General features: G+C 39.2%; 1 protein-coding gene and 1 pseudogene across 11 annotated transcripts in view; one reads left to right on the top strand and one right to left on the bottom strand.

The window, feature by feature from the left end:
* Positions 1–24,076, top strand: part of TFDP2 (transcription factor Dp-2) — a 157,366-nt gene that overhangs the window by 109,506 nt on the left and 23,784 nt on the right. For all 11 annotated transcript variants that reach the window (XM_024769150.1, XM_024769154.1, XM_024769149.1 and 8 more), the window contains 2 exons: positions 2,552–2,673; positions 4,499–4,546. In XM_024769150.1, coding sequence (XP_024624918.1) covers positions 2,552–2,673; positions 4,499–4,546 — 170 coding nt within the window. The remainder of the gene's footprint in view (positions 1–2,551; positions 2,674–4,498; positions 4,547–24,076) is intronic.
* LOC112415944 (60S ribosomal protein L21 pseudogene) lies at positions 12,726–13,186 on the bottom strand (annotated as a pseudogene).

The raw sequence follows: 24,076 nt of genomic DNA, 5'->3' as shown, positions 1-24,076 counted from the left end.
CCCCCGCATCGGCAGGCGGACTCTCAACCACTGCGCCACCAGGGAAGCCCCCTTCCTCCTTTCTTCGTCTTCTTTTTTTCCTACAAAGCCCTTTAAATCAGGTAAAACCAAGCCTGTAGGGTCCTAATAACAGATAAATAAAAAACTCCTTAGTAATAATACTGCACAAGTAATGCAGTCTGTTTCACGGGTAAATCAGAATGCTTAGATAAGTTGCTTTTCTGGAGACTCCTGTTCTAGGAATAGAGTAGACCAGAGACTGATCAAACGCTCAAAATTTCCCTCTCAAGCTCTCACACTCAGGGTAAGCATGATAGAGAACGTCTGAGTGTGTGGTGCGGTGATTGGTGAGAACTATGCCCTTTTCTTACAGGATTTTATATAATCCTTTCTAGCATATCAATGAACAAAGAAGCTACTCTTTTCCATCATTTTAAAAGCTGGGCCTTCTGTCTCAGTTCAATAAATACTTATTGATTCTTTCCTATGAGAGTCCCCTAGCACTATGGTAGGCTCCGCAGACACTCTCTACCTTTAAAGATCGTGCATTGAAATGGAAGTGAGGAGGTGGTATGGAATATGTACAGGGCTAGGAGGTACAAACACCTTGTCTAGTGTTCATATTTTCTCACGAGGCAGACTTCTGAATGCCCTCTTTAATAATCCTTGGCATATTATGAGAATCAGAACTCCCCAGACGTCTGTCAGTATTTGTTGTGTTTTGTTTTCTTTGAACTATAGAATTAACATATTAAAAGCATTTCCTAAGCATTTGTATGTAGTAACATCTCCCTAGCCCCATTAATACCCCCATTCTCTGGAGCATGCCTTTATTCTATTTATTTATTTATTTATTTATTTATGAAAATACTTAGGGTACCAAATTTTTTTCACCAATGAAAACTGTAAGACCTGGAAAGCAATTTGGCAACACAGATCAAGAAACGTTTTTTACAAGTCCACATCTTTGGACTTCCCTGGTGGTGCAGTGGTCAAGAATCTGCCTGCCAATGCAGGGGACACAGGTTCGATCCCTGGTCCGGGACAATCCCACATGCCATGGAGCAGCTAAGCCCGTGCACCACGACTACTGAGCCTGCGCTCCAGAGCCTGCGCACCACAACTACTGAAGCCCGTGCGCCTAGAGCCCGTGCTCCACAACAAGAGAAGCCTGTGCACAGCAAGGAAGAGTAGCCCCCGCTCACTGCGACTAGAGAAAGCCTGTGTGCAGCAATGAAGACCCAACGCAGCCAAAAATAAATTAATTTTTAAAAAAGAGCAAATTAAACCCCAAATAAACAAATAATAAAAAGTGAAAATCAATAAAATAGAAAACAAAAAATATATGAAAACAATAAAATAAATATTTATTTTTGGTTGTGTTGGGTCTTCATTGCTACGCACGGGCTTTCTCTAGTTGCGGTGAGCTGGGGCTACTCTTCGTTGCAGTGTGCGTGCTTCTCATTGCCATGGCTTCTCTTGTTGTGGAGCACGGGCTCTAGAGCGCAGGCTCAGTAGCTGTGGCACACGGGCTTAGTTGCTCCGTGGTATGTGGGATCTTCCCGGACTAGGGCTCGAACCCATGTCCCCTGCATTGGCAGGCAGATTCTTAACCACTGCGCCACCAGGGAAGTCCCCAAAATAAATAAATTTTTTTTTTTTGTGTGTGTGTGTGTTACGCAGGCCTCTCACTGCTGTGGCCTCTCCCGTTGCGGAGCACAGGCTCCCGACGCGCAGGCCCAGCGGCCATGGCTCACGGGCCCAGCCGCTCCGCGGCATGTGGGATCCCCCCAGACCGGGGCACGAACCCACGTCCTCTGCATCGGCAGGCGGACTCCCAACCACCGCGCCACCAGGGAAGCCCAATAAATTTTTAAAAAAAAAGTCCATATCCTTAGTTCCATTAATTCCCTTTCTGGAGTCTATCTGTAGGAAATAGAAATTAAAGCCAGTATCATTTTATAGAAATGTTTATCACAGCATTATTTATAATATTTGAATATTCATAAAAATCTAATAATAGGAGATAATTAATCCACATGACAGAGTGTTTTATGGTCTTTAAAATGTCTTTGAAGAATATTTAATGACATGAGGAAATGCTCTTAAAAAAACAGGTAAAATTGTATCTGTATAAGAATCCAAATTGTATTATGTCTTTGTATATGTTTCGGACTGTGAAGAATTAATTTGCTGTTACCCCAGTTCTAGTAAATAGAGTTCAACTGAGATTAGTTTCCATAATTTCAAAGAAAGCTTCTCATTTTTCTGATTTTTAAAATGTCGTCAGTTGCCAACTTAATCCCTCCCAATTGCTGTTCACTTGCTGAAATCTACATTGACTTCATATCAGTATTCAGGATCCTTGTGCTTTAAGATTGTAGAATATAAATGTATCAGAGGTATTGCTTATATTTAGATGATTGATATTAAGTACATTTTAGACAGTAAGGTCTACTCCTTGTGTATAGGTTAGCATTCAGCATTATTTTCTGCCTGTAGGTTTTCCTTAATAACTAAGAATATTTTTTTCTTTGTCCTGACTTTACAGATTATAAGTACACCACAGAGACTAACCAGTTCAGGAAGTGTTCTGATTGGGAGTCCATATACCCCTGCACCAGCAATGGTTACTCAGACACACATAGCAGAAGCTACTGGCTGGGTCCCTGGGTAAGAGTGGTACTGCAAATTACCATTTTTAAAAACCTTTTTTTTTTTTTTAAGTTCTGATCTTTTTTTCTCACTATCTTGTCTTCTGTTCTTGTTTTATGTTCTTAAAAACTCATATGTTTCCTTTAAAATCACCTATTTTATTTTATTTTATTTATTTATTTATTTATTTATTTTTTTGTGGTATGCGGGCCTCTCACTGTTGTGGCCTCTCCCATTGTGGAGCACAGGCTCCGGAAATGCAGGCTCAGCGGCGATGGCTCATGGGCCCAGCCGCTCTGTGGCATGCGGGATCTTCCCGGACCGGGGCACAAACCCGTGTCCCCTGCATTGGCAGGTGGACTCTCAACCACTTGAGTCACCAGGGAAGCCCTCACCTATTTTATTTCACTTTATATCCTAGATATAAATCAGCTCTGGAGCAACCATTTTTTAAAATTTTATTTTAATTAATTAATTAATTAATTAGGCTGCACCACCACAGCATGCAGGATCTTACTTCCCCAACCAGGGATTGAACCTGTGCCCCCTGCAGTGGAAGCGTGGAGACCTAACCACTGGACCACCAAGGAAATCCCTGGAGCAACCATTATTAAACAGAAAAATAGAACAATAACTTGTAACTGAATCTTCTTTCTTCAACTCTGAAAGAAGACTACTTTTTACGATTGTGACATTTAGCCACTTTGGAGATGTAAAAACTGCATTTTATATTGTTTTGACAAACATTAGAAAGGAGTTTTATATATACGTGTGTGTGTACTCAGAATTTCCCCTTAAAACCAGCATGTTTATTTCCTTTAAAACCAGAAAAGGAACTAGGAAAAAGAGCCCAAAGATATTAAAACTTTCATTGAGTTTTATCTTCGTTCCTTTAAACACTGGGCAATTAAATCAGTATCCCTTCTTTGTTACTCATTTGCCACTTTTAGTATCAAATCTCTATGTTTCGTTACCTGTAAAATACCTTCATTCAACCTTTCTCCACTCCTTATCATTTTAGCATCTCATCCTTCCATAACAGAAAAGAAGTAGTAAAATAAATGATTCGGTTTTAGTTTGTCACTTTAGAAGTTATTTCCAAGGTGGCATGCCACACTGGTGGTTCTATCATTGACTTACAATTGTGAGTTCTAGCAAAAAGACAGTAAATCTTGGTTGAGTAAGAATCTCCTTGCTTCAAGGATATTAAGGAAATGAACGAAATAACAATCCTGGCAAAGTGCTTTAAGCCATACACACAGACGGAGACAGAAGAGTTTCATGTGTATACATAATGTCTTTTCCATTATCAAATAAGATGAAGTGACAGAGTCACCTGTAATTCCTTTGCCTTTATTCAGTCGTTAACAACATTTCTCATGTAGATCTAAGATCTAAAAATCTTGGATTTTTTCATAGCCTTGAGAGATAATTTAATGAAAGCCAAGCCTGTGCCAGTAGTGTTGGCCTACTTTGGAGATGACCAGAGTTTGGCTGTTTTCAGCACCAGCTGTGCTTTATGCTGGGGGTAGTCTGATTATCTAATGTTTTTATAGTCATTTCTCCCAGAGCAAATAAAACTTTTCTATGCCTTCTCCTCCATAAATCTGCAGTATTTTCCTCCCTAAAGATTCATTGAGTTCATTTCAGACTATGGCTATCATGTTGCAATTTCTTTGTCCAGTGATAAAATTTAAGTTTTTATTTCATGTACATATCTTTTATATTTGTTACTTTTGTGTTTGGATATTTTCCATGTGGAATTAGACAAGTTACAATAAACTATTCATGAAATAAAGTTCTTTATGCGTGTTCTTTTTATGGTATCTTTTTTTCTTTTCAGTGATAGAAAACGGGCTAGAGAATTTATAGACTCTGATTTTTCAGAAAGGTGAGTATAAGTTTAACTATTTTGTTTAGGAGATGCTACTGCATAGAGAGGGGTTTGGTACCCAGACTCTAATGAGATGTTTTTCTTCATATAACTTTAACTTTGTTGAGTTTCTACCATTATTTCATTCCACACTGAGTATTCTCCTTCATTCATCATTACATAAATTTATTGGATTTGTGCGGTTTCAAAAGATACTATTCTGTGAGTAGACTGTCTGTTGGCAGTATGCCATTTAGCCCCCTCCCTCCTTTTGGGAGTTGAAGTGTTTTGCCAAAGTGAATACTCCCCATTACCCCCAAATACACAAACTTTTTAAAAACAAGTTTCATTGAACACATTTAAAGGTCATAGTAAATTCCCACTTCATTTTTTTTCCTTCCAGCCTTATTGAGATATAATTGACACACAGCACTGTGTAAGTTTAAGGTATACAGCATAATGACTTGATTTACATACATCATGAAGCGACTATCACAGTAAGTGTAGTGAACATCTACCATCTCAAATAGGTATAAAATTAAAGAAATAAAAAATAAAAATGTTTTTCCCGTGATGAGAACTCTTAGGATTTACCCTTAATACCTTTCATATATAACATGCATCAGCGTTACTCTATCATGTTGTACGTTACATCTCACTTCTTTCTTAAGTAAGACATCCAGTGTAATATAACCTTTCCTTAGACTATTAGGACGGTGGTTCTCAGATCTTGGTGTACATCAGAATCACCTGTGGTCTGTTGAATAAACTGCAATTGCCTACTAAGTCCGACACTCCAGGATTGAAAACTATCACTTTAGGGTCGTTATTTGAACTTAAGTTCAGTGTTCCACAAAAGCCACTCTACTGAATATCGTATTAATGTCGCACTATGTTAAAACAAGACACGTAATCTCAGAGGCTGTTGAGTTCTGTAAGATAGTTACTGTTTTAGATAAAACCTTGTCATCAATGCTTTTTAAAATTTACTTTTGATTCTGAGATTTTGGAATTGCTTTTGTCAATTGTGTTTTCATCTCTTTTCTCCTGTTAGGTCGTCTGCTTTCAATACAATAGTTTTCTGTTTCTCCAGTTTCTAGTTGCTTTCTCTGATTTGCTGTGCACTGAGAAACTACTTGGCCAGATGTGTTAGAAATCAGTCTAAAATAAAAGGGAATAGGTTCTGAATGAGGACCTTGGGGCTGTATAAAAGAATGTGTGTTTTCTTACATTGACACTAGCTCTGCTTTAGTTCCTTGGTGGCCTTTGTAGTTTACTTCTCACATCTTAACTGTTTTGAACAGATAAAATCATGTCTGAGGAACTGCTATATCATATAGACATATATGGCGAGATGGTCTTTTCTCTCTAATGGAAATTCTGGCTCATACTGGTTTTTCTTCATGTATATCCTTGGAAAGGGCAGCAGCACACTTTTTTTTTTTGCGGTACGCGGGCCTCTCACTGCTGTGGCCTCTCCCGTTGCGGAGCACAGGCTCAGGACGCGCAGGCTCAGCGGCCATGGCTCACGGGCCCAGCCGCTCCGCGGCATGTGGGATCTTCCCGGACCGGGGCACGAACCTGTGTCCCCTGCATCGGCAGGCAGACTCTCAACCACTGCACCACCAGGGAAGCCCAGCACAAGTTTTTTTAACCATATATTTAGCACTATTTAAGGCCTTAAAATGGAACTATTCATTAGTTATGATTGGTGGCACCTATGTATTGCAAATAATATAAAAATCAAGGTTCTTTTTATTCTTTATAAGAGAGAAAACTCTAAAGAGCACATATAAAAGCACCAGATTAAACTCATTGGTATAGCCACTGATTCGACTTTCCCTTTCTGCATTTGGTTCAGTGGCCTTTTTTCCTAGTGCTTTTTATTATTCTCTTTTTATTCTTTAATATAACTTTTCTATAATGAATCCCATTCCCTCTCCCTAATCAAGCCACAAAAATTACTACGTGTGGTTTTCTTTTGTTGTTGTTGACCTTACAAATGTTATTTTCCTCCAAATTTATGTGTTTTTCTGTAATGCTGAGAAAAGTCTTCTGTTCCCTTTTCCCAAGTGCTGAGCTTCAAAAAACCAGCTCTCAACCCAAAGTAATCTTCTTCATCTCTTTAATGTCTTATATGTTGATTTAGTATCATATGTAATTATTTTTATTACTGTTCCTCAGGGATATGGAGAGAGAGAGAGTGAAAGAGAGAGAGAGAGAGAGATAAAACACACACACACATAGTCCCACACAGATAAATACCACCGTTTTATCCTCATCTTACACTTGACAGTACAACCTTAAGTATGTTTTGCACAGCTATTCCTTCGTCAGGTTCATTTGCGAGAGCAAGTCAGTTTCTGAAGAAATTTTTTGTTGGTTAAAGATCCATTGATGTATTCTCATTGGTTTTTTTCCCCTGTGTTCTGATCCACTGGACTTGTTTGCAAAGAGCTTGTGGAAGGAGCTGCGAAAGCCCCCTTTCTGGTCTTGCCGGGGGTTTTGATCCTGAAAGATGTTTGCTCACTTTCTCTTTCTCCCTTTGGACAGAATATGGTGGTGTCTTCTAAATGCATCTCTTCCAAATAGGGAAGGGGGACCTATTTGGGATCTCTTGGGTGGAAAGAAGGTCCTGGATGTGTGATGGGCAATGGCAATAGCCTGCATATGTTTTACTGTATTCCTGTCTTAAATGACTGGGATTTAGCACAGTGGTGTTTCACTGTTCCTTTGTGCTCATGTAATCTTAAGACCTTTTTTAAAAAATTCTGTTGGAATACAGTTAAAACCCTTTTATTTAGAATAAACTAATAACTGATATAAACTATAATAAGCTAATAAAAATCAATATAATATCTGTACTGCTTCAGTGATGTTTATGAAGTTGTTTGTTCAACAATTGTTTTTACATTTATTTATTTAGTTAGTTTTGGCTGTGTTGGGTCTCTGTTGCCACGTGCGGGCTTTCTCTAGTTGTGGCTAGCGGGGGCTACTCTTTGTTGCGGTGTGCAGGCTTCTCATTATGATGGCTTCGCTTGTTGCAGAGCATGGGCTCTAGGCATGCAGGCTTCAGTAGTTGTGGCACACGGGCTCAGTAGTAGTGGCTCGCGGGCTCTAGAGCACAGGCTGAGTAGTTGTGGCGCACGGGCTTACTTGCTCCGCGGCATGTGGAATCTTCCCGGACCAGAGCTCGAACCTGTGTCCCCGGCATTGGCAGGCAGATTCTTAACCACTGCGCCAACAAATATTTTGATGTGATAAATGTTGGTATGTTCTAGGCATTGGCAAGAATATTAAACAAGATAGATAAGTCTCTGCCCGTTAAAGAGCTTATATTTGGGATGGGGGAGCAATAAACAAAATAAGATAATTTTAGATTGTGATAGGTGGTATGTAGAAAACTTAAGAAGGACAAATTTGTAGAGTATTGGAAGGATGGTGGCTACCTTAGAAAGGCCTTTCTAAGGGGGTGACATTTGAATGCAAGGAAGACAGGCATGTAAATACCCTCAGGGAGTCAGGGGTTCTAGGCAGAAGGAATGGCAAATGCAGAGCTTCTACGTGAGGAGCGAGGTTGTTGTATTTGGGGAAGCACAGTGGCTTGGAGAGAGTGAGAAAGTCAAAGAGTGATGTGGGATGAGGATGGAGAGGCAGGCAAGAGTCAGAACACGAAAAGCCTTGTAGGTCATGGTAGAGAATCTGGTTTTTATTCTAAACAGGGTTTTAAGTAGGGAAGTGACATGATCTAATTTGCACTGACTGCTGAGGGGGAAATGGACTCTGAGAAGACAAGAACAGAAGCAGGGAAATCAGTTAGAAGGCTGTTGCAGGGCGCACTGGCCTGGCAGTGGAGATGGAAGAAAAAAATGGATAAATTTTGGAAATAGACAAATTGATAGATTGGATGAAGGGAAGAGAGAAATAAAAGATGGCTCCTGTTTTTTTGCAGTGAGAGCTGGGTGAATATTGATGCCATTTAGACTTACTGTAGTTAGGAGTAGGTTTGGGGAGGAATTGAGTCTTGTTTTGGACATATGAAGTTTGATAAGTTTATTAGTTATCTAAGTGATCATATCACTAGTGTATAAGTAGTATCATCAGCTTGTAATTCGTCACAGGCCTGGATGACATAACCCAGGGTGGGGAGACAGTGAAGATCTGTAAGTGATCACCATTTATTTCCCATTCAACAATCCCCCCCAACACACACACAATGAATACATATGTACAGGAAAGTGGGGTTTGGGGGTTTTTTCCTAAATTATTTTACTAAATTACTAAATTATTTTGCTGATTTAAACATTCTAGTTAACTTATTTGAATGGGAAATGAGGTTTTTATTGTATATTTTATATAATTTCTTATGTAAATGGAATACATTTATTATAACTTATACCTGGAGGTATACTGTTATACTACAAATTTGAGTTTTATATTACTTTTGTAAATAAATATAAATTATTATGGGAAAATATAAAAAGACAGCGATTGTGGATTCTAGTTAAGTGCCTGGAAAAATAAATACTTTTTATCCCTTGGGAGTAATTCTTTTAAATACTTCTTATGAATATGAAATTATGAATACTTCAAATGAAATAAAATACAGCATGCTTTTCAAACTGTGCTGTATTAGTAGTTTTATTTTCTTAAATATTAAAAAAAAATTTCAATTTGGTTTTATTTGGCAAGGAATGCTTCCTACTGGTCTTTTTTTTTTTTGATTTAGGGACCAATAGAGATGATAGTGTGTACATCCTGTGGCCAAAGTCTTCCTACTGGTTCTTTTTTTTTTTTGATTTAGGGACTAATAGAGATGATAGTGTGTACATCCTGTGGCCAAATTTTGGTGTTATTTGGAAAGAGGGTCTTGGTGTTTCAGAGAGCTCAGGTTTTAGGAAAATGTGTAAACTCTACTTATTTTAAGGTTTAGAGGGCTTCCCTGGTGGCGCAGGGGTTGAGAGTCCGCCTGCTGATGCAGGGGACATGGGTTCGTGCCCCGGTCCGGGAAGATCCCACATGCCGTGGAGTGGCTGGGCCCGTGAGCCATGGCCGCTGAGCCTGCGCGTCTGGAGCCTGTGCTCCGCAACGGTAGAGGCCACAATAGTGAGAGGCCCGCGTACCGCCAAAAAAAAACACAACAAAACAAAAAGATTTAGATAGGGAGCTTCCAGTTTGAGATGATGGGCTGAACACCCATTTTTAATCCCCAGCCCCTAAGATCGTAATAAAATTTTTTGTGTAAAAAAATAATAAATCTCTTAAATTGCCGTAAAACATGATAGAGATGTAGATTTTCCAAGGACTTGAAGGTGAAAGCTGGTGTGATTATAATGATGACAAGTGAAAGTAGAGAAATCCACATCCCAAAATACGCATGGGAGAAGTCAGATTTGGAAGCTGCTCTTGCCTGCACTGACATGGAGAGGCCCCAGGCTCAGAGTTGGCAGGTATTAAAAAGCAAGAAGGAATTGGCAGGGGAGGCGCTGAGGGCAATGAAATGAAAACTCTCCAAGGAGCACCTGGGCCAGTGGAACCTTCTCAACCCTCCAGATCCACTGTCCCTGCCATCCTGTCTCCACACACATAAAAATTACATGTTGTGGCATATATTAGTACTTCATTCCTTTTTATTGCCCAATTATATAACATTGTATGGATATACCACATTTTGTCTACATTTGTTCATTGATGATGGACATTTGAGTTGTTTTTACTTTTTGGCTATTATAACTACTGCTATGAACATTTGTGAACAAGTTTTTACATGGATATAAGTTCTCATTTCTCTTGGATTATATACTTAGGAGTGGAGGTGCTAACAGACAGTTTCTAGAGTGGCTGTACCATTTTACATTCCCACCAGCAAAAGGTTCCAGTTTGTCCACATCCTTGGCAATACTTATTCTCTTTTTTTTATAGCCATATTTGTAGATGTGAAATGGTATCTCATTTTTTTTGTGTGTGGTACACGGGCCTCTCACTGTGTGGCCTCTCCGGTTGCGGAGCACAGGCTTTGGACACGCAGTCTCAGTAGCCATGGCTCACGGGCCCAGCCACTCCGCGGCATGTGGGATCTTCCCGGACCGGGGCACGAACCCGGGTCCCCTGCATCGGCAGGCGGACTCTCAACCACTGCGCCACCAGGGAAGCCCCTTATTTTGGTTTTGATTTGCATTTCCCTAATGGTTAATGATGTTGAGCATCTTTTCATATCTTGTTTTCTTTTTATTGAAGTATAGCTGATTTACAGTGTTGTGCTGATCTCTGCTGTACAGCAGAGTGACTCAGTTATACACGTATAGACATTCTTTTTTTTACATTCTTTTCCATTATGGTTTATCACAGCATATTGAATATAGTTCCCTGTGCTATACAGTAGGACCTTGTTGTTTATCCATCCTGTATATAATAGTTTACATCTGCTAATCCCAAACTCCCACTCCGTCCCTCTCCCACCCCCTCCCCCTTGGCAACTCTGTTCTCTATATCTGTGAGTCTGTTTCTGTTTTGTACATAGATTCATTTGTGCCATATTTTAGATTCCACATACAAGTGATACCATGTGGTATCTGTCTTTGTCTTTCTGATTTGCTTCACTTAGTATGATAATCTCTAGTTACATCCATGTTGCTCTAAGTGGCATTATTTCATTCTTTTTTGTGGCTGAGTAGTATTCCATTGTATATATGTACCACATCTTTATCCATTCCTCTGTCGATGGACATTTAGGTTGTTTCCACGTTTTGGCTATTGTGAATAGTGCTGCTGTGAACATAGGGGTGCATGTATCTTTTTGAATTATAGTTTTGTCTGGGTATATGCCCAGGAGTGGGATTGCTGGATCATATGGTAATTCTATTTTTAGTTTTCTGAGGAACCTCCGTACTGTTCTCCATAGTGGCTGCGCCAGCTTACATTCCCACCAACAGTGCATGAGGGTTTTCTTTTCTCCACACCCTCTCTGGCATTCGCTATTTGTAGACTTTTTAATGATGGCCCTACTTTTTTAAAGATTTACTTATTTATTTATTATTTAATTTATTTATTTTTGGCTGTGTTGGGTCTTAGTTGTGGCACATGGGATCTTCACTGAGGCATGCGGGATCATTCGTTTTGGTGCGCGGGCTCTTCGTTTTGGCGCGCAGACTTCTCTCTAGTTGTAGTTTTCTCTTCTCTAGTTGTGGCGTGCAGGTTCCAGGGTGCGTGGGCTCTGTAGTTGTGGCACACGGGCTTAGTTGCCCCGTGGCATGTGGGATCTTAGTTCCCTGACCAGGGATCGGACCTGCTTGCCCTGCATTATAAGGCAGATTCTTTACTACTGGACCACCAGGGAAGTCCCAGTGATGGCCATTCTGACTGGTGTGAGGTGGGTACCTTATTATTGTTTTGATTTGCATTTCTCTAATAATTAGTGTTGTTGAACATCTTTTCTTGGGGCTACTGGCCATCTGTATGTCTTCTTTGGAGAAATGTCTATTAAGATCTTATGCCCATTTTTTGATTGGGTTGTTTGTTTTTTTGTTGTTGAGTTGTATGAGCTGTTTGTATTATTTTGGAAGTTAATCCCTTGTCTGTTGCATCATTTGCAAATATTTTCTCCCAGTCTGTAGGTTGTCTTTTTGGTTTTGTTTTTCTGTGTGTGTGGTTTCCTTTGCTGTGCAAAACCTTCTAAGTTTGATCAGATCCCATTTGTTTATTTTGTTTTTATTTCTATTGCCTTGGGAGACTGACCTAAGGAAACATTGGTATGATTTATGTCAGAGTATGATTTATGTCAGAGCATGTTTTGCCTATGCGCTCTTCTAGGAGTTTTATGGTGTCATGTCTTATGTTTAAGTCTTTAAGCCAGTTTGAATTTCTTTTGTGCATGATGTGAAGGTGTGTTCTAACTTTATTGATTTACATGCAGCTGTCCCAAGTCTTTTTTTTTTATTTTCCTAGTATAAATATCTTATAAATAATTTCTGGCAGTTTCTAACCAATGAAATATATTGTACAATAAACCACCTCACATCTTCCAGGAAGAAAAAAACACTAAATTTGAATAGTAATGACCCACTGAATTAGGACACAATTGAAATTTGCTTTAAATATTTCTTTGGGGAAGGGGAGACACACTTCTACTCAATTAAGAGAAACATTTTTACAGTTTGGAGGTCTTCTGTGTTTTTTTTGTTTTTGTTTTTGTTTTTGATCATGCCATGAATTCATAGGGACTGGGTTCTGGCAGCTCAGACTCCTTTCCATTGGTTCTCACAAAGTGTGCATCTCTAGGTGGAGCAGGCTGGTGCTTCAGTTGAACCCAAGTACCTTTCTCTTTGGCTTTTTTCTTTTTCTGATCATTTTCCTTCACACGTTTCAGGAAGCTATCTTAGCTCTTAGAGTGCTTAATTTGCTTCATAATCTCTTTGCAGGACTCTTGCCCTTAACTCGTTTGTTTACAACAGTGCCAACAGCAGCTGGGTGACATTGTGGACTCTTCTGGTAGCATTTATGGGGTGTTCCTTTTTGAACAGTGCCCATTCCCTTGACGTCTACAATATCATCTTTCTTGTAGATTGGCATATTTGTAGTCAAAGGAACAACTCCATGTTTTCTAAAAGGCCTAGAGAACATATAGCGGGTACTTCTCCATCCCTTTGTGTTGATCATTTTGGTGAATTACTGGAAGATGCCATTCTTGCTGAAAGGAAGTCTAAATATGTTCCTTGAAAAACTCTATTCCGATCTTTTGGGTTGTTGTTGTTGTTGTTTTTTCTATTGAGTTGTAAGAATTCTTTATGGATTATAGATACAAGACCCTTATCTGATACATGATTTGCAAAAAAATTCTCCTATTCTATGGATTGTTTTTTCACCTACTTGAAGCACAGAAGCTTTAAATTTTGATAATGTTTATCTGTTGGGGTTTTTTTTCTTCTTGTGTTACTTATGCTTTTGGTATCCTATCTTATTTTAAAAAAAAAAATTGTCAAATCCAAGATCACAAAGACTTAACGCCTATATTTTCCTCTAAGAGTTTTATGGTTTTGCTCTTACATTTAGATCTTTGATCCATCTTGAGTTAATTTTTGTCGCATGTGACATTATAAGGTTAATTTGTCTAATGTAACCCAAAAGCATATAGAAGATACGTGAAAATGTAGACATTTATTTTTATAACATTTTTCAACCATTTAAATTTTTTAAATAAGCCTGGTTTTAAATTTATCATTTTAAATTATTAGCTAAATTAGAAAAGTTTAACTTTAAGTTTTTTTAAGTTTAACGAAGCTAAATTAACTTTGGGTTTTTTTGGCCGCACTGCACAGCACGTGGAACTTCCCCCACCAGGGATTGAACCTGCGTCCCCTGCAGTGGAAGCACGGAATCTTAACCACTAGACCGATAGGGAAGTCCTGAGTTACTTTGGTTTTAACCCTCATTTTGTGGTGGGGAAACAAGCATTCCAGAACTATTTTTGTCAAGAAAAGGCACATCTTTTCTGAATGTGGTGACAGTAGTAGTAAGCCAGATGTGACAATGGAAATAGTTCAGAGAATGAAGAACAATAAAGTTTGTTTTGCTCAGAAGCATGATCCCTTGTATACTGAGTTTGGCTCTTTTCAAAATAATGATGAAATGCTAAAACCACAACATCTTATTTTATAGATATTCAGGCTCATGAAGCCATCAACACTTAAGCACAAAAGACAACAAAACATAAATAAGTTCAAAAGCAAAAAAAACCACTGAGAAAATAAATAAGAACTTATTGTGCATCTGTTGCCGCTATCCATCTGCAGAACTTTTTCACCATCCCATACTGCCCCTCCTTACTGATGAAGCAATAACTCCCCACTTTCTCCTCTTCCAGTCTGCGGTAACCATAGTTTTACTTTCTGTCTCTATAAATTTGACTATTTTAGGTACCTCATATAAGAGGAATCATACAATATTTACCCTTTTGTGTCTGGCTTATTTCACTTATCATGTCTTCAAGGTTCATTCATGTTGTATCAGAATTTCATTTTTTTAAAAATTGAAGCATCTGTTATGTGCATTTACCACATTCTGTTTATTCATTCATCTATTGATAGATATTTGGGTTGTTTTCACCTTTTGGCTGTTGTGAATATTGCTGGTATGAATGTGGGTATACAAACATCTGTTTGAGACCCTACTTTAAATTTCTTTGGGTATATACCCTAAAGTGGAATTGCTGGATCATATGGTAATTACATGCTCAGTTTTTTGTGGAACTACCGTAGTATTTTCTACAATGGCTGCACCGTTTTACGTTCCCACCAGCAGTGCACGAAGGCTCCAATTTTTCCACATCTTCCCAACACTTGACTGTTTTTTTTTGTTGTTGTTGTTTTTAATAATAGCCATCCTAACGTGTGTGAGTGGTGTCTCATTGTGGTTTTGATTTGCATTTCCCTAATGATTAGCGATGTTGAGCATCTTTTTATGTACTTACTGGCCGTTTGTATATCTTCTTGGAAGAAACATCTTTTCAAGTCCTTTGTCCATTTTTGAGTTGAGTTGTTTTTGTTGTTGTTGAGTTCTTTATATAGCCTTTTACCTTTTAATGTTCTTTTACTAGAGGTGTTGTTCACTTAACTTTTAAAGAAGTGGTTTATAGAATTGGTTGCAGGACCAAATCTCCTATCTGTGTACTGCAGGTATTAGCTCTTCTAAATGCTGTTGAATTTTAATGTAGACATTGATTGGGTTTTGGCATGCTGCTCCACCAGCCTTCCAAAGATCAGGCTTAATTTCTTTTTTTAAAAAAGTTAATTAACTAATTTATTTATTTTTGGCTGCATTGGGTCTTCGTTGCTGCGTGTGGGCTTTCTCTAGTTGCGGCTAGTGGGGGCTACTCTTCGTTGCAGTGCGCAGGCTTCTCATTGAGGTGGCTTCTCTTGTTGCGGAGCACGGGCTCTAGGCGCGCGGGCTCCAGTAGTTGTGGCTCGCGGGCTCTAGAGCGCAGGCTCAGTAGTTGTGGTGCACGGGCTTAGTTGCTCTACGGCATGTGGGATCTTCCTGGACCAGTTTCATATGTGATGTATGATTTAATCCTCACAGCAATATGGGTATTTACGTCTGTATTTTTCAGATCAAGGAAAACTGTGGGATCAGAGTTAAATGAAGTAAACTGCTGAAAATATATAGTTAATAAATAGTTTACCAGTGTTGATACTTAGCCACAGCTTTCTTCAAGTCTATCAATTCATACACTGAACTAACAGTATAAAACTCATACTGTAGTCTTATATCTGTGTTTCGAGAATATGTTCATAAGCATTTAATAGTTGTTAAAAATCTAGTTATTCCTATCTAGTTTCTTCCTTTAAATATTATCCAGGTATGACTGCAGAGGGCAAATTAGTCAAGTGATCCCCCCAAAACACTGGATGATTGTCTTATTACTCTCTTTTTAAAAAAGACCTAGAATTATATGAAAAACAACAACCCTGCTTCATCCCTGGCTTTTAAAAAGTATGTAAACACTGAGTTAAGGATTTTATTTACTTTAAGCCATTGTCCAATTCTTAACATAAATGTAAAATCCCACACACAACATATTTCTTTCAAAATAACTCCTGTCTCTAGCAATTCTTAAGTATTTTGTTACCTAACTTGCACTAATTACGTAAATTTAGGTGTGACTAGCCATTTATGTCTAAATACACTAAACTCTAAGGACAGATCAGCATAGAGTGGGTTGTGTGGGGAAATGTAGGTAGCAGACAGGAATTGATGGATTCTTTTGAGAAATGAAATTACTTAGTCCAATGACTGGTACACACTTAAATTCAGGGAGTGTATGCTCTTTACTACCATTAGCACCAGGTTATTAGGGTTATGTAGAAGGGTCACCGGGATGGCCATGTGGAGGAGGGATTGAAAGCCCTTGCCTCTACGCAGCACAAAGGAAAACAGTTATATGGCTCTAGTTATATTCTTTTTTTTCCTTTTAAAAAAAAAAAACTTATTGAAATACAGTTGATTTACAGTATTAGTTTCAGGTGTACAGCAGAGTGATTCAATTATATATTGTTTGTGTCTGTATATATATATATATATTTTTCAGATTCTTTTCCCTTATAGGTTATTATAAGATATTGAATATAGTTCCCTGTGCTATACAGTAGCTTCTTGTTGGTTATCTATTTTATATATAGTAGTGTGTATATTTTAACCTCAAACTCCTAGTTTATCCTCCTTCCCTCACCCTTTCCCCTTCAGGAACCATAAGTTTGTTTTCTATGTCTGTGAGTATATTTCTGTTTTGTAAAAATAAGTTCATTTGTGTCATTTTTAAAAATATTCCGCATATAAGCAATATCATATGATATTTGTCTTTCTCTTTCTGACTTCACTTAGTATGATAATCTCTTGGTCCATCCATGTTGCTGTAAATGGCATTATTTCATTCTTTTTTATGTCTAGTTATATTCCGAGAGAGATTATAAGGGCCTGAACTAGGGCAGTGGGAACAGAGAGAAGAGGTTGAATTTAAGAGCTCTTTAGGACAAGACTTAGATTAGATTTGACAGAATTAGATTGATTAGATAGAAAGGGAGATTAGGATGAATCTGTTGTTTCTGGCTTGGGTGATTGGGTGGATGGTGCCGTCACTCACCTAGATGAGAACTGGGGTAGGATCAGGAGTTATGGATTGGACATGTTGAGTTCTCCTTTGTATTAATACGGTATTGTGATGTATAAGGACCCCTTCCTGAGAAGGCTGGGCTGAGTGGAGGAAACTGAGCCTAAGGACTAAATCTATGTAAATAACCGAGGATATGCTAGAACCATTATTTTTCTCTTCTTTTTTAAAAAACTCTTTATTTTGGAAAATTTTAAATATAGAAGTAGGTGATTCATATTATGAGCCTCCTATGTACCCATCTCTGAACTTAAGCAATAATGGTGTATCTTGTTTTGTATATACCCCTTCTATGTTATTTTATTTGTTTATTTTTTATTTTTGGCTGTGTCAGGTCTTAGTTGCGGCACACAGGAACTTTTGTTGCCGTGTGCGGGCTCTTCGTAGCGGTGCGTGGGTTTCTCTCTAGTTGTGGTGTGCAGGCTCCAGAGCACGTGGGCTCTGTAGTTGTGGCACGCAGGCTCTCTAGTTGTGGTGTACGGGCTTAGTTGCCCCACAGCATGTGGGATCTTAGTTCCCTGACCAGGGATTGAGCCCGCGTCGCCTGCATTGGAAGATGGATTCTTAACCACTGGACCACCAGGGAAGTCCCTACCCCTTCTATATTATTTTAAAACAAATCCAGGACATCCTATCATCTTCATCATATCTCAGTATTTATTTCTAAAAAGACTCATTTTTAAACATATCATTATTATGCCTAAGAAAATTAGCAGTAATTCCTTAATATCAAATATCTAGTAAGCATTCAGATTTCGAGTTGTTTCCAATGTCATGTTTTGTTTGTTTGCTTTTCTTAAAATTTTGTCAAATAAAATACAGATACAGAAAATCACCAAAAAGCAAATGTATAACTAATGAGTTACTTTAAGGCAAACACTCTTGTAACCATCACCAGATGAGGAAGTAGAACCCCGGAAGCCCCTCCATATGCCCCCATCCCCTCTCTCCCCTATAAATAACCATTACCCTGATTTTTATAGTTATCACTTTCTTGCATGTTTCATTAGTTTTATCACCTAAATGTGCATCCTTTGGAACATTTTAGTCTTGCTCACTAAAAACAAACATTGATTGTCTTATATATAGAATTTTCCTCTGTCCCATTATTTTCCTATACTTTAGTTGTGGAAGGAACTAGGCCTTTTGACCTCTTCAAATTTCCCACAGTCTAGATTTCGCCGGTTGCATAGTCACGTGCATCTCAGTATATTTCTGTTCCCTGTATCTCTGTAGTTTGGCAGTAAGATTCAGAGGCTTTATTAGACTGACGTTTGATCCTTTGGCTAGAATATAGGTAGTAGTGTGTTCTGCCGTTAAAAGGCACATCACGTTTCATTATCTCTCTTTTTATGATGTGGACACCACTGATGCTTAATGCTTGTATCTGTTAATTCATGGTGTGTGGCTATTAGTGTTATTCTGTCACTTCTACTTCATTTACTACTGGCACTGCTTTTATATAAAGACTCTTTTCCTCTTCTACTGTTTGTTTACCTGAAGGGACAGTTTATATAGGAAAGCAGAATAAAGCTTGATCCCTTCCCTTTACTGACCAGTTTTCAAGATGATGAGTTTGTTTCTGTCTTCCTCCAAAGGTGAACAAGTCTTCGCTTTAAAAAATATCATTATAGGGACTTCCCTGGTGGTCCAGTGGTTAAGACTCTGTGCTCCCAATGCAGGGGGCACAGGTTCGATCCCTGATTGGGGAACTAAGATCCCACATGCCACACAATGTGGCCTAAAAATATCATTATAGGGCTTCCCTGGTGGCGCAGTGGTTGAGAGTCCGCCTGCCGATGCAGGGGACACGGGTTCGTGCCCTGGTCCAGGAAGATCCCACATGCTGCGGAGCGGCTGGGCCCGTGAGCCATGGCCGCTGAGCCTGCGCGTCCGGAGCCTGTGCTCCGCAACGGGAGAGGCCACAACAGTGAGAGGCCCGCGTACCGCAAAAAAAAAAAAAAATCATTATAAACTCATGAATGTAAACGTATTTGATGGGTTTCATACAATGCAGTTGTCACTATTGAAACTTAAATTGTCCCATCTTAGGTCTGTGGGAGCCTCTTCCATAATACTTGACTCATAAGACCTTTTGATATGACCCTAGATGTCTTTGATAGCTTGTTTGTTATCTGGTGTGGCAAGATGTTCCAGGTTCATCTTGTCCATTTCTTGCCCTGTACATGGAACCAGCCATTTCTCTAAGAAACTCTGGTTTCCTTTAGGGTGAATTATATGTCAAGCTCCAGTTAGGGGCCAAGGATGCTCTCTGCTACTAGGTTGGTCATATTTTCTAGTCCTTTTAAATGGAGAGAGCTAAGATACACACCCACAAAGATACAGTACTTCATGAGTTCATATTGATATTTCCAATTCAAATCTTATTAAACCTCCGTTACATCCCAATCCTCTTTTTTCCATTCTGAGAATCTTGATCTTTAAGGATGTTGGGGATGAGATGTTAGAATTAATGTATATGGTAATTACTCGTTGACTTTATCCCATAGTACATGCTCAGTAGTCCCAAATAATAATACTAATATGACCATTAACATGATTATTGAAAACATTAAAAAAACTTTTTTACATATGCTCTCTCCATTCTCTTCCCATTTTTCTAATAGTCATACATAATAGTCCCACAGTATTTGAGCATTTGCCTATTTAAATACTATACTCTCTGCCTCTTAGCCCTCATTTTGTCTCACATCTACAGGTAACTATACATAAACACAGGGCCTTTATGTCAGTGTTTCTTTAGTCATTCTGATTGTCTAAGCCAGATGCTGGATACAAAAATCCTTGCCTCCTACTTTCTTTCAAATTCTTAAATATATTAATTTTCTTCTAATGTAACAATTTGAAAAATTGTTGAAAAATAGGATACTCTCTTTTTCTAGATACCTAAAAAGTTCTTCTTCTTTGCAATACAGCAGTTTTACTAGAATGTTTTGGTATTTGTCATTCCAGGCTGGTAGTCTCTTTCCTTTTATTTCATGAACATTTTCTTGACTTACTTAGCATTTAGTATTTATTCTGTTCCCTTGCCTGGATTTTCTTCTTCAGATACTCTTATTGTCTGTATATTCTTTGCCTACCTCCAATATTTCTCATTTTCTCTGGAATATCACGGGTGGGAGCCACACGGGCTAGAGTGTTGCAACCTCTTCAGTCTTTGTTGGCAGCTTCTTGCACTCAGCTGGTACTGAGAGGTCAAAACTCCTTCTCATTTCAACTGCTGCTCTCAGATTGGCCTGTTGTGCTTTCTAGCAAATTCTTGTTGCCTATTTTGGGCTTATTCTGTTCTGAGTTCCGTTAAATGCAGCCTCATTGAATATCTCTTTTTCTGCCCACGCAGACACTACTGTGTAGGCCTTTTGGCTATTGGTAGTTTGTATTCTGGCATTTGTTGAAGGTACTTTGTCATCTAGTTTTGTTGTAAATGTTGTCAAGGGGTTTAGGTTTTGCTGCCTAGTCGTTCCGTCTGTTTTTATGTGGGGATTTGGAGAGTTTGAGAACTATGCTGCTATTGCTGTGTTCCCAGACTCCCCCGTAACTGGGGTGTGTGTGTTTACAGTCTGTATGAATCAGAATTTAAATAAATTGATGTCTTTTATAATCTGTAGATTCCCCCTCTGTATGTCTCTCACTCTTTCGCTCCTCTTTTCCCTTACAAATTATTAGTTGAAGAAACTACATTATATATCCTGAAGAGAAATCCTAAAGATTTTGCGTATCGCATCTCTCTTCTATAGTTTAACGTGTTCTTCTGTCCTCGGTATTTCCTTCAAACTGGTAGGTGGAGCTGGAGTCTTGAACAGATTCAGCTTCCGTCATAGGTTGTACATGGAAAAAACAAACAAAAAACTGGATGGGCCAACTCAAGGAAAGCAAACAATACAGAAACAGAAGCACTCCATTTGCAAAGTTGACATTGAAGAATAGGCAAATCCATAGAAACAGAAAATAGAATAGTGGTTGCCAGGTACTGGGGGCAGGAAGGCTGAGGAACGACTGCTCAGGGGTACAGAGTTTCCTTTTAGGATGAAGAAATTAGGTTGTTGTGATGTTTGCACAACTTTTGAAAACCACTGAATTGTATACTTTAAAAAGATGAAGTTCATGGTACATAAATTGTATTTCAATAAAGCTGTCATCTTGTAAAAGGAAGTTAGATTTGAAAAGGAAGAGGGTTACCTAATTCTCTGAGACTGGTAGGAAGGAGAGTTGGCATGGGTACACGTGCTGATAAGTTTGTAAGTGACCTCTCCCACTAGCTGTAGACTAATATATTCAACTGTCTATTGAATACACCCATTTGGATGTTCTGTAGGCATGTCAAACTCAACATCATTGCTGCCCGATAGAATGTAATACAAGCCACATGTAAGTTTTAATTTTCCAGCAGCCAATTTAAAAAGTAGATGGAAGTATGTGAAATTGATTTTATATCTTTTATTTAATCTAGTATGTCTAAAATAATATATTTCAGCATGTAGTTATAAAAATTATACATGAGCTCTTTTACCTTCATTTCTCATGAAGGTCTTTGAAGTGCAGTGTGTATTTCACACTGACAGCATACCCAATTCAGACTTGGCACGTTCCAGGTGTTCAGTAGACACATGTGGGTTACGCCTAGAGTACTGGACAGTGCAAATGAGAAGGTTTAAAATGGAATTCATGAATTCATTCCTGTCTCCTTGATCTCAGTAAATGACCCCTCCTTTTAAGGATCATTGTCCTATTTCTTCTTCCTTACAATCCACATCGATCAATCATTTAGTTCCACTGATTTTTTTTTTTGGCTGCATTGGGTCTTCGTTGCTGCGCGCGGGCTTTCTCTAGTTGCGGCGAGTGGGGGACTACTCTTTGTTGCGGTGCATGGGCTTCTCATTGCGGTGGCTTCTCTTGTTGTGGAGCACGGGTTCTAGGCATGCGGGCTTTAGTAGTTGTGCCTCCCGGGCTCAGTACTTGCAGAGTGCGGGCTCTAGGGCGTGCGGGCTTCAGTAGTTTGGCGTGCAGGCTCAGTAGTTGTGGCTTACAGGCTTAGTTGCTCCGCAGCATGTGGGGTCTTCCCGGACCAGGGATCGAACCTGTGTCTCCTGCATTGGCAGGCAGATTCTTAACCACTGCGCCACCAGGGAAGTCCTCCACTGATTTTTATCTTTAACATTTTTGCAAATCCATCTCTTCTTATCCGGTCCTACCAGTTTCCTGAAATTCAGCACTGCTTGCCTGGGCTATTACAGTAGCCTCTCAACAGGTCTTCCTGTTTCTGTTTCTGCCCTTCTTAAGTTACTCTGCTGCCAGAATCTCTGCCTCACTGATAATTTCACCAGGCCACTCCCCTACTCAATACCGTTTAGTGGCATCCCAGTATTTCAATAGTAGTCTGTGACCACAGTGAGTACTACACAGATGATTGGGAATGTGGGAAAAAGAAAGTAGACATCTGTCCTTATTCTTTTGAAAAGTACATTTAGCATCTATTTCTTTTTTTTTTTTTTTTTTTTTTTTGCGGTACGCGGGCCTCTCACTGTTGTGGCCTCTCCCGTTGCGGAGCACAGGCTCCGGACGCGCAGGCTCAGCGGCCATGGCTCACGGGCCCAGCAGCTCCGCGGCATGTGGGATCTTCCCAGACTGGGGCACGAACCCGTGTCCCCTGCATCGGCAGGCGGACTCTCAACCACTGCGCCACCAGGGAAGCCCTAGCATCTATTTCTTAATGGACATAACACAGTAGAACATGTAAATAACTTATAAACGAATATAATTATACTGATGGAATATGATAAAGTCTAGGTTCCTTTGCATAGCAAACTCCCCATTTCCCCTTTCCCTCCAGCCTCTGGCAGGCACCATTCTACTCTGCGCTTCTGTGAGTTTGACTATTTCAGATCCCTCATGTGAGTGGAATCATGCAATGTTTGTCCTTCTGTGACTGGCTCATTTCACTTAGCATGATGTCCTCCAGGTTCATCCATGTTGTCACATATGGCAGGGTTTTATTCTTTTTCAAGACTGAATAATATTCCTGTGTGTGTGTGTGTATACATACACACACACCCACATTTTCTTTATCCATTCATCCATCTATGAGTTTTCCATATCTTGACTATTGTGAATAAAGCTGCAATGAACATGACCGATATATCTCTTTGAGATCCTGATTTCAATTCTTTTGGGTATATACCCAGAAATGGGATTGCTGGATTATATGGTAGTTCCATTTTTAATTTTTTGAGGAACCTCCGTATTTTTTTTCCATAGCAGCTGTACCATTTTTACATTCCCACCAACAATGTGCAAGGGTTCTATTGTAATTTCTCTACACTCTCACCAACACTTGTTATCTTTTTTTTTAATAATAGTCATCCCGACAGGTGTGAGATCATATGTCATTGTGGTTTTGATTTGTGTTTCTCTTACGATTAGTGATGTTGAACACCTTTTCATGTACCTGTTCGCCATTTGCATGTTTTCTTTGGAGAAATGTCTGTTCATGTCCTTTGCCTATTTTTTTTTTTTTTTTTTGTGGTACGCGGGCCAGCGGCCATGGCTCACGGGCCCAGCCGCTCCGCGGCACGTGGGATCCTCCCGGACCGGGGCACGAACCAGTGTCCTCCTGTATTGGCAGGCGGACTCTCAACCACTGCACCACCAGGGAAGCCCCTTGCCTATTTTTTAATTGTGTTATTTGTTTTGCTATTGAGTTGTAGATGTTTCTTAGATATTTTAGATATTAACCACTTACCACATAAAGGGTTTGCAAATATTTTCTCCCATTCCATGGATTTCCTTTTCATATTGTTGATTGTTTTCACTGATTCTTACTCCAGGAAGACTTCCTCCAGTTAGACTAGATATCCCTCTTCCCAGTT

The sequence above is a fragment of the Neophocaena asiaeorientalis genome, unplaced genomic scaffold, assembly GCF_003031525.2.
Source record: "Neophocaena asiaeorientalis asiaeorientalis breed wild unplaced genomic scaffold, Neophocaena_asiaeorientalis_V1.1 scaffold118, whole genome shotgun sequence".
Lineage (NCBI taxonomy): Eukaryota > Metazoa > Chordata > Mammalia > Artiodactyla > Phocoenidae > Neophocaena > Neophocaena asiaeorientalis.
Note: the sequence above shows the minus strand (reverse complement) of the source record. Positions and strands in the feature narration are given on the sequence as shown.